We start from the raw sequence: 19,158 nt of genomic DNA on the forward strand, positions 1-19,158 counted from the left end.
CAATCCATTCTATCAATTGGATTAACTTTCTAATTGTTCCACTTATTTCTGACTTGTCATCTTGTCTTGCCAATGACCTACTCCTTATTCTTCTTGAGTTGACCTCTTCAGGTTCTACTTCTAATCCTTTTAAATTTTCCTTAATCCTCCTCAATCCTTCTATGTCATCCTTAATTGTTCTTGATCCTGATACTCTTTCAATGCAAAGGTTGAATCTGTACCGGTATCTGGGTCTGAATATTGTTCTTCAAATCATCCTCAATTCATCCCAAATTTTACTAAATTTCTTTTCCCCAAATTTAACCTCTCAACTAATTCACTAGTACAGGGGGGCAGAGCCAAGATGGCAGCTGGAAAGCAGGGACTTGCTTAAGCTCTCCCCCAAATCCCTCCAAACACCGGTAAAAATGGCTCTGAACAAATTCTAGAGCTGTGGAACCCATGAAATAGCAGAAGGAAACAGGTCTCCAGCCCAGGAGAGCCTGGATGATCTCTGGGAAGGGTCTATCACATGGTGCTAGGAGCGGAGTTGGGAGCAGAGCACAGCCCAGTGTGGGCTGCACCAGGACAGACCAGACCTGGAGTCAGCCAGCCAGAACAGGCCTTGAGGCCATGAAACAGTGAGCTGTGGCAGTTACCAGACTTCTCAACCCACAAATGCCAAAGAGCAGGTCAGAGGGAAACTGCAGGATCGAGTTCAGAGCAGTTGGGCCACCAGCCCTGGGGGTGGCAGAGGTGGTGCAGTGGTGGTGGTGGGAGCAGCAGGAAGCTCCTGAGGCTGCTTCTAGAGCTACAACATCAGCTGCTTCTCAAGTCCCTGGCTCACACAGTGGGAGGAATCTAACAGCTAGAGCAGGAGTACAAGGAGCACTTTGTGGGCAAAAAGGCAGATTCTCTTGCTGTGCTCTGCTTGGATCTGTATTACAGTCCTGGTTGGCAGTTCTTGGGGGAGGAGGAGCACTGCGGTGACAGTGGAGAAGTAGCTCTGAAAACAGCAGTGCTTGGACCATAAAGCTTGGGACAAAGTACTCTCTACTCTACAAGCAGTCATATCCTGACAAAAAGCTCAAGGGTCAAGCAGTTGGCTGGGAGCATGAACAGGCAGCAAAAATGAACTCAGACTCAAACACAGACTCAAACTCAAACTCTAGATTCCTTTTATGGTGACAAAGATCTAAACATACAGCCAGAAGAAGTCAACAAAGTCAAAGAGCCTACATCAAAAGCCTCCAAGAAAAACATGAACTGGTCTTAGGCCATGGAAGAGCTCAAAAAGGATTTGGAAAGGCAAGTAAGAGAAGTAGGGGAAAAATTGGGATGGGAAATGAGAGTGCAAGAAAACCATGAAAAACAAGTCAATGACTTGCTGAAGGAGACCCAAAAAATTACTGAAGAAAATAACAGCTTAAAGAATAGACTAACTCAAATGGCAAAAGAGCTCCAAAAAGCCAATGAGGAGAAGAATGCCTTGAAAGGCAGAATTAGCCAAATGGAAAAGGAAGTCCAAAAGATCACTGAAGAAAATACTACCTTAAAAATTAGATTGGAGCAAGTGGAAGCTAAAGACTTTATGAGAAATCAAGATATTGTAAAACAGAACCAAAGGATTGAAAAAATGGAAGACAATGTGAAATATCTCATTGGAAAAACCACTGACCTGGAAAATAGATCCAGGAGAGAGAATTTAAAAATTATTGGACTACCTGAAAGCCATGATCAAAAAAAGAGCCTAGATATCATCTTTCAAGAAATTATCAAGGAGAACTGTCCTGATATTCTAGAGCCAGAGGGTAAGATAGAAATTGAAAGAATCCATGAATCGCCTCTTGATAAAGAGCCCCAAAAGAAAACTGCTAAGAATATTGTAGCCAAATTCCAGAGTTTCCAGGTCAAGGAGAAAATATTGCAAGCAGCCAGAAAGAAACAGTTTGAATATTGTGGAAACATAATCAGAATAACACAAGATTTAGCGACTTCTACATTAAGGGATCGAAGGGCTTGGAATATGATATTCCAGAGGTCAAAGGAGCTTGGATTAAAACCAAGAATCACCTACCCAGCAAAACTGAGTATAACGCTCCAAGGCAAAATATAGATTTTCAATAAAATAGAAGACTTTCAAGATTTCTCAATGAAAAGACCAGAGCTGAATAGAAAATTTGACTTTCAAACACAAGAATCAAGAGAAGCATGAAAAGGTAAACAAGAAAGAGAAATCATAAGGGACTTACTAAAGTTGAACTGTTATGTTCACATTCCTACATGGAGAGATGATGTGTGTAATTCATGAGACCTTTCTCAGTATTAGGGGAGTTGAAGGGAATATAGACAGAGGTCACAGGATGAGTTGAATATGAAGGGATGATATCTAAAAAATGAAATAAATTTAAGGGGTGAGAGAGGAATATATTGAGAGAAGGAGAAAGGGAGAGATAGAATGGGGTAAATTATCTTACATAAAAGTGGCAAGAAAAAGCAATTCTGTTGGAAGGGAAGAGGGGGCAGTTGAGGGGGAATGGCTGAATCTTACTCTCATCAGATTCAACTTGAGGAGGGAATAACATACACACTCAATTGGGGAATCTTACTCCACAGGAAAGTAAGGGGAAGGGGATAAAAAAGAGGGGGGATTATAGAAAGGAGGGCAGATAGGGGGAGGAGGTAATCAAAAGCAAACACTTTTGAAAAGGAACAGGGTCAAGGGAGAAAATTGATTAAAGGGGGACAGACAGGATAGGGTGGAAGGAGATATAGTTAACCTTTTACAACATGAGCATTGTGGAAGTGTTTTACATAATGATACATATATGATCTATGTTGAGTTGCTTGCCTTCCTAGGGAGGGTTGGTGGGAAAAGAAGAGGGGAGTGAAATTGGAACTCAAAGTTTTAAAAGCAAATGCTTAAAAAAGTTGTTTTTTTGCATACAGCTGGGAAACAAGATATATAGGTAATGTGGCATAGAAATCTATCCTCCCCTACAAGAAAGTAAGGGGAAAGGGGATGAGGGGGTGGGGTGAAAGAAGGGAGGGCTGACTGGGGAATCAGGCAATCAGAATATATGCCATCTTGGAATGGGGGGGAGGGTAGAAATGGGGAGAAAATTTATAGCTCAAAATCTTGTGGAAATCAATGTTGAATACTAAAATATTAAATAAAATGATAAAAAATGAAAAAAATTCACTAGTACAATAATGATAGATACCATTTATATGGTACTCTAAGGCTGGCAAAGATCTTTACAAATATTGCCTCATTTATTATCCACATTTTACATATTAGTAACTAAGGCAGACAGAGGTTAAGTGACTAAATTATCTGAGGCCTGATTTGAACCCAAGTCCTCCTGAATCCACATCTAGCCTCTGCCCACTCCACCAAGCTGCCTCCAAGTACAACCCATGAATGACTATGCCACGGTTGACCATAAACTGGCTCCAACCTATCTTTCTAGTCTTATTTCATAGTAGCCTTTTTCATTTCAAACTTTACTCTTGAAGTTCCTTGATTTTGTTCTGTTCTCTTCTGTCTCTATGCAATTATGTAGACTACACTCCATACCTAAAATGAATTCTCTGGCTCCTTTTAATTTTGTTTTAAGGCATTATTCACTCGTTATCTCTGTCATAACGTCTTGCCTGATCCTCCCAGCAAGTAGCAATAACCCCTTCTTAATCTCACTCACTCAGTTTGATGTCTCTGTGAATGAATGAGTAGGTAGTGAGAAAGCAGAAGGAAGCCCTTCTAATGACTCATCTAATAATGATGGTGAAAGAGGAAGAGATTATGTAAGAGCCTGAAGTATTTGTAGAGCCAAGGCAAGATTTTGGGAAGAATTTACAGGACCTGAGTATACCTGGAGACACTGGGAGAAGCCAGTAAAGATGGAAAGATTGATGGCTCAAGAGGGGAAGGATTCTATGTGGAGTAAGTCACAGGGGAGATAGGAGGGAATAAGATTGAGGTATTGTAGGCACAGTTAGAAGGGGGTAGACCTTGAAAGGCAGAAAGGTATTTCTTTTTCTCAGCTTGGTGGGAAATGAAGATGGGGCAATATATAGAAATTTTTGAGGTGCAAAAAATATTGAAAAGGTGAAAAGGGGCAACAGAGTACAATTTATAGCATATTATAGAGAGGGCAGAGAGAATGATAATGTCTTGCAGCTCTTAGTATACTGTTGGCCTTTTAAAAATTATAATTCTCAACTAAAAATAGATTATAAATGTTTACTGTGTTGAAGATAGTAGGTGTTCAAAATGTTTGCAAATAAATAAACTATTGGTGAATATAGCTCTTTACTGTCAACGGGGTAGCAGTACTTCTTAAAATGGCCCATGTAGAAGAAATTCATTAAATGACAAAAAGAAAGCCCCCAGGTGGCCAGAAGGAAGGGTAAGTTTTTAGGTAGTAGCAATAAAGTTCTCTTGATATTCTTGCAAGCTCTAGGTAGTCTGAAAGGGAGGTCTTGGAAACAGGGCTGAGGAAATAATTTCTGACAGATCAGAAGGGAATAGGGAAAGCAGCATCATTCAGTGGATAGCTATGAACCAGAGGAAGAAGAGACCATTTTTTTTTTTGGTATCACTAGTACCTACAGAGTGCTTAGCATTTAGTAGGTTTGAATGAATGTTTATTGAATGTTAGGAGAACTCATCAGCTAGCCTCAGTGGTCTCAGTAAGGTAGTAGGTAAGATCAGTAGGTAAGGTCACTCTTATGAGAATAATTAATGCAGGGGGGCAGAAATAGAGGCTTGAGAAGAGTAGAAAAGGTTAGGGACAGGTAAGATGGATAATTCAATGTCGAGAGCATACCATGCCCTCTATGAAAAGATCTGTCCTATTGGGCTAGATAATAGGTTGGAGTATGTTTCTGTCAAACACACCTAAGTGGTTCTATTTCAAAAGAAGTTGATAAGGCAGAATGGTGCAGTGGATAGGGCACTGAACTTGTGGTTGGGAATCTCTGGGTTCAAATTCTGTCTTAGAAATTTACTAGTTGTGTGACCCTGAGATACGAATTTAACTTTTTTGTGCCATCATTTCCTCATCTTTGAAATGAAGGGGTTGGGCTTAATGGCCTCTAAGGCCCCTTCCACTTCTAAATCTATGATTCTTCTAGCTTCTTATTACTGTTTCTTCTATCTGCCCTCACATAGAAGCCTGGAAAATTTAGGGCAGAACATGGTTTCTCAAATATGGAATCTACTTTTCAACTCTGAAGCAGAGACTTAGAATTTCCTCCAATGACAAGCCTCTAATTATAAAATTTCTGGCTCCATAGTCCTGTCCCTAATGCTCCCATTGCTCAATGTGAATGGCAGTGTTTTTGATGCTAGTAATAGTGTCATAATCATACAACTCAGAAAATTTGATTGACCTACAGATAGGTCTCGAAGAAATCTGGACTATGAGCAGTGCAACTACACACACACACATACACACACACACACACAAATATACATACATATATATATATATATATATATATATATATATACACACACACACATGTCAGATGCCTTCTATGGAATTGTCACATCCCTTCCAAGTAGGAGCAATTACTGAGGTAGTAGGGTTTCTGCACCATGAGATTCTCTCAGTGACACAGGTCAATTCTCTACTTTGTAAATAGTTCCAGTATTAGCATAACTCACTTGAAAATAAATTAAGCTATCAGCTCTATCAACCTACTAATACAGATCTTCTTAACATTATATAATTGTGGTAACAACCACTTATATCCATACAGCACTCTTTTTCTTATAAACAGCAAAGAGCCTTATTACCAGAAAGTTGGTTACTGGATGATTTTTTTCTTGCCATGATAAGACCAGAAATCCAGGAAGAAATGAATTAGTTTTGAAAAGTTCTGTGTATTTTTCTAATCAACAAGCATATGTTTTTTCTTCTATTCTGCTTTCCTCCTTCCCTAGTTGAACTATTCTGTGAATTTTTGGGGGGCGGGGGGAATGTTTGCTAGATGGAACCTAGACCAGACAATACCTGAATAGGACTCCCTTCAACAAGTGGTTGTCCAGCCTCTGCCTAGAATGAACAGCTTGCTACCTCCTAGGGCAGCCTTAACAGAAGAAGAGTAGGCTTAGTGGGGATAGGGTAGCTCTTGAAGCATGTGAAGGGATGCCACATAAGAGAGGAATTAGACTTGTTCTGCTTGGTTGGCAGAAGGCAGAACTAGAGTAATGGGTGGAAATTGGGGGAAGCTGACTGAGGTTCAAAGAAAGGACAACTTTCTAACAATTAGAACTCTGTTAAAGGTGCCTGTTAAAGGTGAGTTGTTTATTCTAGGCAGAGGCTGGACAACCGCTTGTTGAAGGGAGTCCTATTCAAGTGTTGGCTGGTCTAGTTTCCATCTAGCAAACACCGCACCCCCCCATTCGATTTAATTATTTTTCTAATCAACAAGCATATTTTTTCTTCCATTCTGCTTTCCTCCCTCCCTGGTTGAACAATAGAAAAAAGAAAAAACTCAATATTCAGAATCAAATAAAGCAAATTCCCACATCAGCCATGGGCAAAAATGTTTGTTTCATTCTGTGTCTTAAGTTCCTCAACTCTCTGTCAGGAAGTGGGTAGTATTTCATCTTTGGTTCTCTGGAATCAGCGTTTATCTTTACATTGATGAGAGTTCTAGAGCCTTCAAAAGTTTTTTTTCTATGTAATGTTGTCATTACATAAATTATTCTCCTGTATTTGTTCATTTGTATCAAAAATTGTTCACTCTATATTAGTTCATAGAGGTTTTCACAATTTTCTCTGAAACAATTCATCACTTCTTATGAAGCAATAATATTTCATTACATTATATGCCATAATTTATTTAGCCATTGTCCAATTGGTGGGCACCTACTGAGTTTCCAGGTTCATTTGCTACTGTGAAAAGAATTGCTATATTCATTTTTTATTTTATTTTTCATATTTGAGATATGAGACCTCTATTTGATAAACTATCTACAAAATTTTCCCCAATTTTCTGCTTTCCTTCTGATCTTGGCTATATGTATTTTTAAATATTGGTCCTTTTCCTCTTTTCTGGATCTCTTTGGAGTATATACCTAGTAGTAGAATCACTGAGCCAATTTAGCAACTTTTGGGTCAGTATTCCAAATTGCTTTCCAGAATGACTATACCAATTCATAGTTCCACTAGTAGTGCACTAGTGTGCCTGTTTTTCTGCAATCCCTCCAACATTTGCCATTTTCCTCCTTTGCCATCTTTGCCAATTTAATATGTGGGAAATGGAACCTCAGATCTGCTTTAATTTTCAGCAAACATTAAGTGCTTAATATATGCAAGGTATTGTGCTAGGCACTGACTTCTAAAGGTCCCTTCAAATATTAGACTATACTATTCTTTGATAAGGCAGAGAGGGTGACTAGAATTGCCATTGATGAGTAGAATGCCACAAATGGATAATATCATGGATCCTTGAAATACCAAATTCAAAGTAATAATGACCCATGATGATGTAATGAGTCAATCCCATTCGCTGGGGCCAGTCTGGCCTAGTTGGTTTACATCATTTAAAAGAGCATCAGAACAGAACATTTTTCACATAGAATCTCACTCCCCTTCCCGCCTTTGCTTTTTTTCTTCTTTGAAATAGGAACAACTATCGATGAAGCTTTTTAAAGTAGGATCTGATTTTTCAATTTTCGGTTCTCTCTTCTCAGTATTTTCTGGAATGGAAGGAAAATAGAGGAGAAGACAATCCATGAAAAGTAACCTTTCAGAGGGTGGGCAGGGATTTTGTAGAGCTATTTGCAAAGGGAATGGCCTGCTTCATAAAATGAGTTCTCAGTCACTAGAACTGCCATAGATGACTTATTTTCAGATATGGTAAAAAGAGATTCACTTTTCAGGCCCAGGGTTGAAGCTCACTTCAATTTGTACAAGTTTGTGTCTTCATGTTCTTTTGGCACAATCGCAACATAAAACATTAAGAGCTTGTGTGAGGACTGATGAGGGCAGTTAAAAGATTTTAAGTATGTTTGGTTCCATGGAAGTCACAAAGAGTGAGGGAACATGGCCTAAATTTTATTTGAGATGAGGAAAGGACATAAAATTGTCACTGATTACCCTCTTCTAATAGGAAGACAACTGGTGATTTGATAGTCACAAGATTATTCTTAAAATCATAGCCATCCCGCATAGCACTAGATATATAAAAGATGATTCCCTATGATGCTAATACTGTGCATAAAGAACATGACATCCTAGAGCAGTAGGCCTTCCTGACCAGAGCTGTTTTTTGTGGATTTACATATTTCTTGAACTGATGCTAGGTGGCACAGTGGTTAGAACATTGGGTCTGGAGTCAAGAGGACCTGAGTTCAAATGTGACATCAGACACTTACTAGCTGTGTGACCCTGGGCAAGTCACTTAACCCTGTTTGCCTCACTTGCCTCATCTGTAAAATGAGCTAGAGAAGGAAATGGCAAACCACTCCACTATCTTTGCCAAGAAAACCCCAAATAGGGGCACGAAGGGTTGGACATGACTAAAACAATTGAATAACAAAAGATCTGATCCCAGAGGCCCTTACACTTTGCCTAGGGAATTTTCTTCCTGATCTTTTCTCAACTTCCCTGGTCGCAAAACTTCAGAGCAGGATATTGAGTATTCTGATCTTTTTGGCTGCTTGGACTTAGATACCCTGATCACTGATTATTTTTTTCTGTCATTGCCATCATACCTTAGAACCTGTTTCTAAGTTCCACTTCTTGAGGAGGATCCACAGGAGTGACAAAATTAAGGGTAACGTAGTAGTAACCAGAAAAGAAGCGCTAAGTTATAAGATTGGTGACTTTTTGCAGAGGGATACCCAGAAAGCTAGATGCAGACCTGAAATGGATTGTAGAGAGGTCTGCTGAAACTGAGTACCTTAGGAGCATAGCTAGTATTTCCAACATTGCTACCTACAGAAAGATGGGCCTTCTGAAAAGAAAAGTGTCTTGGGAAAGTAACAGAAGGTTAAGATGACATGAGATGTGGGTTTCTGGGTCATAGTTTTAGACACAGGTAGAACAGGATTTTGGCTAAGGATAGAGCACGTCTAGTAAGAACGCAAAAAATATTTGCACCAGTACTTCTAGGTGTGATCAATAGGGCTTTAAGCTAAAAATGGAAGGGAGAAAAGTGGCCAAATACTTCTACCAGGGCAGATCCCACAAAGAATAGAAGGTATAGCATAGGAAGAATAATATTAGTAGAGAGGGTTAGTATCTCATTAAAGACATTATCCTGGAAGAGAAAATGACGTAAAGCATATGGTCTCAAACATTTACAAACAAGTTCTCAGGATATGGGTGATAAAAAGTGAACTAGACATTTCATGAGGAAAGTCTTTTGGAAAGGATCCCTGGAGAGAAAAACAGAAGCAATATCATGTTGGGAATATATATTACAGATCAACTTGCTAGAAGGAGGAAATGGATAGGAATGGGAAACATTACAAACTTGTGCATGGAAGCATGACAATAGATAGGAGGTGTCCACTATATGGAAATTTGCTGGCTCTCTCTCTCTCTCTCTCTCTCTCTCTCTCTCTCTCTCTCTCTCTCTCTCTCTCTCTCTCTCTCTCTCTTTCTCCTCTTTCTCTTTCCCCTCTGTCTCTGGCTCTCTCTGTTTCTGTCTTTCTCTGTCTCTCTGTCTGATTCTCTCTGTCTCTGTCTGTCTCTCTATGTCTCCCTGTTTCTCTCTCTCTGTCTCTCTGTCTATCTCTCTGTGTGTCTCTCTCTGTCTCTGTGTCTGTGTGTGTCTCTCTCTCCCCCCCCCCCTGTCTCTGTCTCTCTGTCTCTCTATCTCTCTCTCCCCCTCTCCCCCTCCCCTCTCCTCTCTCCCACTCTCTCCTAAAAGCAGAGCAACTGATAAACCTGAAAGGGTAGAACTAAAATTCTTGGTTTAAAGTTCTTAACAGGGAACTGAAACCCAAGCTAAATAAGATAGTAAGATACTTGTCCTCAGAGAGTTCAAGTCAAGTCTGCGGGACTGGATGACCTATATCCCAGAGTACTGAAAGAACTGGTTGATGTGATTGCCGAACTACACTGTTGGTATCTCTCTGAATGGTTGCGCAGAATGGGAGAAGGTCTGCAGAACTGGGGAATGGCAAATGTGGGCACATCTTTCTTAAAAAACAAACAAACCACAAAAGAAGCTTTCACATTGTATATAGAACAATGAGCTTGACTTAGTTTCTGGGAAAATATGTGAAACATATTACTAAAAGGATGGTTTGTGAGCACTTAGAGAGGGAAGCCATGATAGTGCTTTCTAAATGTTTATTCAACTAAATTGCACATTTTCATCAGAAACAGGTCAAGCTGGATGAATGTTGCTTTTTGACAAGATTTCTAGAGTAGTAAAAGAAGGGAATGCTAGACATTTAACATACCTGGATTTGAGCAAGGCATTTATTATAATAATTACAATTAATGTAATTATAATTAAGTCACTAAGCAAAGTATCTCACAACTGTAGCTGACAGTTTTAATAGTGTTTCCAGCCTTACAAAGAACCTTAAATATATTATCTAAGTAGCTAGGTGGCACAGTGGAGAGGGCACTGGACCTGGAGTCAGGAAGACCTCAGTTGAAATCCATTCTCACACATTTATTAACTGTGTGACCAGGGACATGTCACTTAACCTCAGTGTGACTGAGTGTCCTTACCTGTAAAATGGACATAATAATTACATTTCCCTCCCAGGGATGCTGTGAGGATAAAATGAGATCATATTTCTCAAGTACTTTGCAAACCTTAAAGCACAGCATGCATGCTAGCTATTATTATAGTTATCTCACAATATTCACAAGAACTTTGTGAAGCAGGTAAAGGCTGTTTGGATGCCTCCTAACTAGAGGTCCATTTACAAAGATCTCTTAAAAAACTTGTTGATGATGTTGCAGATGAAATTGCTGCTTAGGTACAAGTTGGACTAGGTGACCTCCAACGTTCCTTCTAATTTTGAGATTCTGTGATCCTGATGTTACTATCCCAATGTCTCAGATGAGAAACAGTCTCAACAAGCCAAATGATTGTCTATGGCCACTTAGCTTGTATATGCCAAAGGCAGGATTCAAACACAGGCTTCCCCCTGTCCCGATTCTGAATCTGGCATTTCCTCCATTATATCAGGTTACCTTTTATGATATGAGAAAATATGGAAAGATGTGGATTACATGATAGTACAAATGGTGGAATTCAAACCCATTGGCCGGATGCAAATACACAAGCTAATGGAGTGATGTCAACCTGAAGGGAGGCTTTAGTGGAATGCTCCAGGAATCTATCCTTACCCAATTTTGTTAAATATTTTTAACAAGAACCTAGATAAAAGCAAAGATGGCATGTTTATCAAATTTGCAGATGATACAAAACTTTGAGGTATAGTTATCACATTGAATAACATTTAGGATGCAAAATCTATCTCGACAGACTAAAATGCATTAAAGTTAAGAAGATGAAATTTAATAGGGAACAATTTAGAACACTTCACTTAGATTCTCAAACTCAATTTCACAATTGAAGCAATAAAACAGAAAGCATTTATTTTATCAAATGCTTACCATAGACCAGACACTGTACAAGAGATGGATGTGACTAGGTAAAAGTTCAAGTAAAAGATACTGGTTTTAATGGATTTCAATTTCAATAGGAGCCAACAGTGTGACAGCAATCAAAGAGCTCCTGTGAATGTGGGCTGTATTTAGAGAAGGATGATGTTAAAAATGAGGGGAGTGATGTTTCTGATATACTCTGCCATGGTAAGAATGTGCTTAGAGTAGTGTGTTTGGTTCTGGGAACTATGTTTTAGGAAGAATGCTGACAAAATATAACACATAAAAAGGCAGGAGATCAGGGTACAAAGGAGATTGAAAACAACCAGATGAAGATAGGTTGAAGGAACTGGGAATGTTTACCATGAAGAAAAGAACATTTGAGAGGGACATAACTGTCTTCAAGTTTCTGAAGGGCTATTATGTAAAAAAAAATAGGCTTGTTCTGGTTTATCTCAAAATGCAAGACTAGTAGCAATTTGTTGAAGATACAAAGTGGTAGATTTTGGCTGGTAATAATGATGAATTTACTAACAATTAGAGTTATTTCGAAGTTTCATGAGTTGCCTTGAGAAGCAGTGAATTTTCCCCATCATGAATGGTCTTCAAGCAAAGTTTGGAAAACCATTTTTTTTGTTAGGTCATTGTGGAAGAGGGGGGGGGGATTCCCAATTATACATAAATTGATCATAACTTCATGAGGTTTCTCCTGACTCAGATTCTGTGCTTCTTAGATTTAAAGCCCACATTGTAGCTTGATATTCTCATTAAATTGTGTTAATTTACAATCCCAGGAAACCCCCCCCATCCAAATTCTTTATAGAAATAGCATAGTGTAATACATAGAATTCTAGACTTGGAATCAGGAAGTTTAAGGTTCAGATCCCATTTCCGGCACTTAATTAGCTTTGCAATCACGACAAATTACCTGAGTTTTCTGAGTCTCCGTTTTCTCATAGGCAAAATGGAAATAAGTTACCTGCTTCACAGGGTAATTGTGAAGGTCAAAATGAGATATTTTGTTTAATCTTCTTTGTAAACTTTAAAAGGCTACATAAGTCCTTTATTATTATTATTATCTTTTATTATTATAGTTGCAGATGTTCAGTTTCTGAGCATAGTTGAGGACAGGTATAAAATTGAGTGATTTTTATCTATTTTATCTTTATGGTCCATAACTTCTACTCATTAATCTTTTTATTGTACAATTTTTTATCATCTCCTTATCTCTTTCCCTATAGTAACTATTACAAACTTTTCTCTTTTCAAGCCTCTAATTTTACCAATAGTCCAATACAATAAATGACAGCTTTCTACTTCACTAAGAAGACCAATGAAAGTAGCATTTATCATTGGGTACCTACAATGAACTCCTGAATTTCCTCTTGTACCGTGAATAAGCAATGCCTTTAAAAAAGAAATAGAATAAAATAGAAAAGTACTGGGGTGAATCTGCAGGGGTAAGGAGAGCCTATGTAAATGAGGTATAGACATGCGATAAATGTCTTAATAGGTGCTAGGAGAACTTTTAGCTTGTGCCAAGTCATAGAAAACTGTAATCAATCTACTTCAGGCTAAAATAGAATTTTCCTAACTAGAGGCTTGTGGCAATTACAATTAAACTCATAACTTTTATATCTAAAATACACTTTACAGCCACAGAAGCTAGAACCACATGGACTTAGGGGAATTATATTGCTCCTAGGCTTAAAAATCTTCTTGAGTTCAAATCCAACCTCACATACTTATTAGCTGTGACTCTAGACAAGTTATTTAAACCTGTTTGCCTTAGTTTTCTCATCTCTAAAATGAGCTGGAGAAAGAAATGACAAACTGCTTCAGTATCTTTGCCAAGAAAACCCCAAATGGGGTCATTAAGAGTTGGACACAACTAATCAGCTAAATAACAACTGCTGGATCCTCCTCATTTAGTGCACAGCTTCTCCCTGTGCTGGAATACTTCCTTCCCTGTTTCTAGACAGACCCCATCACCAGTGTCTGCTCTCTCTGTGTGTATTTGTTCATTTCTTTTTTTGAAAAAAAATATTTTTAACATTCATTTAAGGATTTTTTTGAGTTCCAAATTTTCTCCCTCTCCCACCCATTGAGAAAGCAAGCAATACAATTTCAATTATATATGTGAAATTATGCAAAACATATTTGCATATTAGCCATGTTGAAAAATACAAGCAAGAAAAGTAAAGAAAGTGGAAAAATAAATTTCAATTTGCACTCAGAGTTTATTAGTTCTCTCTTCGGAGGTGGATAGCATTTTTCCTTTGGAATTGTCTTGGATCAGTTTACTGATCAGAATCCTTAAGTCTTTCGTAGTTGATCATTGTTACAGTATTATTACTGTGTACAGTATTCTTCTAGTTCTGCTCACTTCAATTTGCGTCAGTTCATTTAAATTACCACAGGTTTTTCTGAAACCATCCCTCTTATTTATTATATCACAAACATATTCCATCACAATCATATACCGCAACTAGCTCAGCCATTCCCCAGTTGATGGGAATTCCTTCAATTTTCAATTCTTTGCCACCAGAAACATAGCTGCTATAAATATTTTTGTACATATAGGTCTTGTTCCTTTTCCTTTTATCTTTTTTTGGGGATACAGAACTAGTAATGGTATTTCTGGGTCAACTGCTGTTTTATAGACCTTTGCGCATAGTTCCAGACTGTTTCCCACAATAGTTGTACTAATTCTCAACTCCAACAGTGCATTAATGCTCCTATTTTTTGAATATCCCCTCCAGCATTTGTCATTGTCCTTTTGTGTCATGTTAGCTAATCTGATGGGTGTGAAGTAGTACCACAGAGTTGTTTTAATTTGAATTTCTCTAATCAATGCCATCCCTAGTGTCTGTAGACTTTTCTATTGCTCCCTAAGCTGACTTTGGTTGTAAAATTAACTCACTGTGATTTTTTTCTGAGATTTTTAGATTAGAATTCAGTCTGCTGCCTTTTCTAGATCTGTTTGGAGTTGTGCAGGTTGGTGGGTGGAGGGAAGTGGAACTTGTATTTCTTCCTGCTGCTCTGCTCTCTTGGCTTTGCCTCTCTTTTTAGCTTTCTAAAAACTGTCAGTTCTGTCCTTTCTTCTAGGCATGAAATCTTCAATTTTCTTCATAAAGTCTTTTGCCAGCTTGCCTTATTTCCATTTTATTGTAAGATGGCTAGCTTCATTCTCTAAAAGTTGTCCTTTCTTCGTACTGTTTTTTTGTTTACTAAGAACTCTATCCCAATTGTGCAAAAGATTCTCATTTTCCATCCCAGAATATCATATCATTCACCTCTCTCCCTCCCTCCCTCCCTTCCTTCCCCCTCCCTCCCTTCCCCTCTCCCTCCCTTCCTCTCTCTTTGTCTCTCTCCCTCTCTCCTTCTCTCTCTCCTTCCTTTCATCTCTCCCTCTCTCTCCCTCCCTTTCTCTCTCTGTCTCTGTCTGGATCTATCTCTGTCTCTCTGTCTGTCTCTGTCTCTGTCTCTTTCCACAAACAAACGCACACATTTGGGAACAAATTATAGTAATGTATACATGTCTATGATTATATCTTTTAAACCAGACATATATACATACATACATTTAGAGGTAGATAGATGACTTCTGAAGTCCCTTTCAATTCAGATTCTGGTTTCTAACTCACAGCCTTAGAGAGTTATCTGGGGCCACTGGGAAGTTAAGCCACCTGCCTCGAGTCCCACAGCCAGTATGTGTCAGAGGCTGGACTTCAGTCCAGGTCTTCCTGATTCTGTGGTTAGCTCTCTACCCACTATGCAATGATGCCTCTCACTCTAAATAAATCATTACACATACTGATACATACATAGCTAACCCTTTTTATAAGGAATTTAAGAAAGCTAGTGAGAATGATGGAGAAAAAATATTCTTTGCTTGTGTTATCTGTACTCCTTTTCATTCTTTTCCATATTTAAATCATCTCTTTATTAATTTTGTGTCTTTATTCTTCAAACCATGTTTCATTTAATACAAACTTCTCATATAATAGAGTAATATCTTCCAGTTCCCTTTTCTCTGTAATCTTCCTTTTGACTTTTTTATGCAGATATTATAGTTTGACCATATCCACCCCCCAAAGCCATCAATCTTTAGTTCCAATCTTTCAACAATAGACTCTCTGGGCTGCCCTAGGTATTATGGTATTATGTTTTAATGCATTCTCCAAGCTCTTTAATGAATGGTCATATTTTAACATAATGCATCCGTAAAGCAGGAGGAGAACTCCCCCTTACAAATGAGACCATATCATAACTTTTAAAAAGAACAGAAGTCTGGGGAATGAAAATGTAATCTAGTGATGGAATTGCAACTATAGGCCAAGCCATTTGAAAAAAAAATGTAGTTCAAATTATATATTATTTTGTCATCTGATCAGATGCTAAATAAGCTAAACTTTAAGAATTTATCGGAGACAGCAAAATGGTGTTAAATGGTTGAGACAATCCTGTCCTGTTTTGAGAGAACCTACAATTACAAAGGATAACTTAAAGGCCACATTTTCAATAGTGAAGTTGCACAGACCTATTTGCAGTTTCAAAGAAGCTCCTCTTACAGAGATGGAAAAATAGGGCCCCCTTTCTTCAGCCTGTCACTAACTGCCTCAGGTTTCATCTTTTAGAACTTTCAGACACCTGGTTATTTATAAGTTTGAGACTGAATCATTAGGTAACAGCCCAAGAGCAAATGACAATTAATACTTGCATGACAATTCAGCATATAGTATGCTGTAGCCTTATGACTGGGGCTCCCAGAGCCACAACTTCTGTCAGCACAAGTGAGAAACAGTGACTGGCATCTTTTCATTCACTAAAGAATCCCTAGAAAACAGGCTCACACCTGCTCAGCTGTGGCTGGAATTGTACCTTGTAATCTAGGGCTGTTCATAGTGAAATCATCCTTCATAGAACCACAATGGAAGGATAAAATGACAACTTTGGTCATGCTAATGCCGTGTAACATGTACTTTATTCGGGAAGCAGAGGGGAACAGGTGGGTGGCAAGCACGAGGTTTCATTAGTGTAGAGTTTGGAAGCTCCTACTCCTTATGCAGGTCATCAGCAACATCCTCTTAGAAAGTGGCCTAGCCCCACGAGAAATTAAGTTGCTTGTCCATCATCACAAAGCTATGATGTGTCATAGGCAGGGCTTCCTTACTCCAAGAATAGTTCCCTATCTGTTGTGCCACGTATGAAGTGTATGTGATATACACTTGTAATTTTGTTAAGGGAACTCTTTCTTAGGCATTGGGGATAGACAATGAAGAAACAGTTCCTGCCCTCAAGAACCTTACATTCTGCCAAGTTAACAAGTTGCCTGGGATACAGAGCTGCCAGCTAGAATATGCCAGAAGCAGGACTTGAACCCAAGATTTCCTGACTCCAAGGTGACCCAACCACCCTGTGCTACGCTGTTTTATTAATTAAATTTTTTTATTAAGCTCTTGCTATGTGCCAGGCACTATGCTAGATCCTAGGGATATAAATACAATAAATTTTTAAAATCCCATATGTTGATTAAAAAAAAAGAAATCCACAAAGTACAATGTTTTAAAGGGCTCATATCACTGACCTGCCTCTAGAACTATGACAGCTTGAATATCTGTCCTCCCATAGTGCCCCTCCTCAAATCCCAAAATTTTTTGTCTTGTTAAGTCATTTTTCAGTCATGTCTGATTCTTCATGACCCCATTTGGGGTTTTCTTGGCAAAGATACTGGAGTGGTTTGAAGGTACTGAAAAAGGAGGTTGATCCTTAGGCCCATTTGGTCCTCTGGCTTCCTCACTGAGAATGTCAACAGTGATGACAGATTTTGTGATGTAGAAACCAGGACTTTAGGAACCAGAGATCAAAAGTTAACTTCTTTCTTTTTCACCCAAAGACCCAGAGGTAAAAGACTGGATCACATTACCAGCTTTCTGATCCCCAGAGAGCTGAGGCCATGTTTTGAAACTTTTCCCCTGGAAGTTCTGCTTTTCAGTGGCCTTCTGAAAGGTTAGCCTGACCACTGAAGGAAAAAAAAAAGCAAGAAAAAAAATAAGAAGTGTGTGCCAAGGTCACACTTGTAATACTGTACAGAATAATTTACAAGTGTCACCTTCTAGGAAAAACAAAAAACTATGCTATGAAACCCTAGGGTCCTTGTTTTCTTTCTCAATTCAATCTAAAATCTTCCTCATCTGGAAACTGGGGAATGAATGATATTAGAACCCTGACAAAGACTTCAAGGTACTGTTTCCTCATCTCATCTGCAAAATGAGAAGCTTGGACTAGATTCTCTTGAAAGGTTCCCTTTCCAGCTTTAACATTCTATGATCTAAAGATTAAAAGACAGCCCACCCGTCCTCCCAGCCTAACTTCAAGAAAAGGATATCCTATATGTCATCCCAGTAAGAATCTTTGCCTATTCTGCGTGTAATCCCAGCAAGACTTGGGGATAATAAGAGCAGAGAGTGCTCAACACCTTGCTTATTACCTATCCCTCGCTTTCAAGGGTTTCAATGGTATGAATGGACATGAACAAAATCTAAACTTGCAACCAGAACGAAAAGAAAGTGATTTCCCTCACTTTCTTTAGACTTCCATGAAACTTTTTTTTTCTTCTTTTAATGACAATAACAATTTTTGATCAGGTTAATCCCAACGGTAACCACTGACATTACAGAGATATGCAAAAGTTTGTATCTCCCATCCTCGAGGAGAATATTCATAATAGCTTCTAGTTTTTTTTTTTAAACCCATTGCTGCTGAAAATTCTGACCACATACATTTCCAAAACAGAAAATCCGAATTCAAGCACTAATCCGCGTTAACACAATGGCACTCCCTTCACACTGACTCTCAAGCCCAGCGAACACATTGTAAAATAAAATATAGCCAATTCCTAGACCAGGGGCTCCATCGCAGGGAGTCCAATTGTAGAGCATAAAAAGCCGGGCTCTCCCAGGCAGCATTCTTTTCAGCGAGGTGGAGCAAAGAAATGGGGAAGATTTTTATTACATCGAATAGATTTGAGTAACCAAGAGTCTTTCTGTAGAAACCCCCAAGTCAGAAAAGATTGTCCCTACCAAGGGCAGGCAAGAATATCGGGCACCCAGTTGGAATAAGTGTTGGGAAGGTAAGGAGGAAGCCTACTGAACTTACCCTGCGTAGCGATTGTTGTAAAGGTAGCAGTGCTCTGGTTCCGGGATCCGCAAAAAGAGCAGACAAAGCAGCCACCGAGCAGCTGTCCAGCCAGGGGGCTTCATAGTGTCCAGAGGGAGTGAGCGAACCACAAGCAATCAGCCAGCGGCGGGCTCAAAGTGGCCAAGAGCCCACTCTCTACTAACTTAACTTCAGTCCCTGGAGATCAGGGAGCGGGAGGAGAGGGAGGTAGGCAGGAAGGGACACTGCTTGGCTTCCAGGAAGGCAAAAGCAGGGAAGGGGAAAAAGTTAAGGCAACTGAGGAAGGAAAGTTGCTTCTGGTAAGAAGTGAGTCCTGGAGGGAGAAGCTGGAGTGGCAGCTGCTCAGTTTGGCTAGGCGCGGCTCCACAACCCAGCAGCTGAGTCCGAGCCCTAAGCA

At 39.1% G+C, this 19,158-nt stretch overlaps 1 protein-coding gene across 1 annotated transcript in view; it reads right to left on the reverse strand.

Annotated features, from left to right (window-relative positions):
* CPA6 (carboxypeptidase A6) overlaps positions 1-18,844 on the reverse strand; it is a 337,239-nt gene extending 318,395 nt beyond the window's left edge. The window contains exon 1 of the mRNA XM_036742096.1: positions 18,741-18,844. Within this exon, the coding sequence (XP_036597991.1) occupies positions 18,741-18,844 (104 nt within the window). The remainder of the gene's footprint in view (positions 1-18,740) is intronic.
* Positions 18,845-19,158: the final 314 nt, after the last annotated feature.

This window comes from Trichosurus vulpecula, chromosome 1 (genome assembly GCF_011100635.1).
Source record: "Trichosurus vulpecula isolate mTriVul1 chromosome 1, mTriVul1.pri, whole genome shotgun sequence".
NCBI classification, from domain to species: domain Eukaryota; kingdom Metazoa; phylum Chordata; class Mammalia; order Diprotodontia; family Phalangeridae; genus Trichosurus; species Trichosurus vulpecula.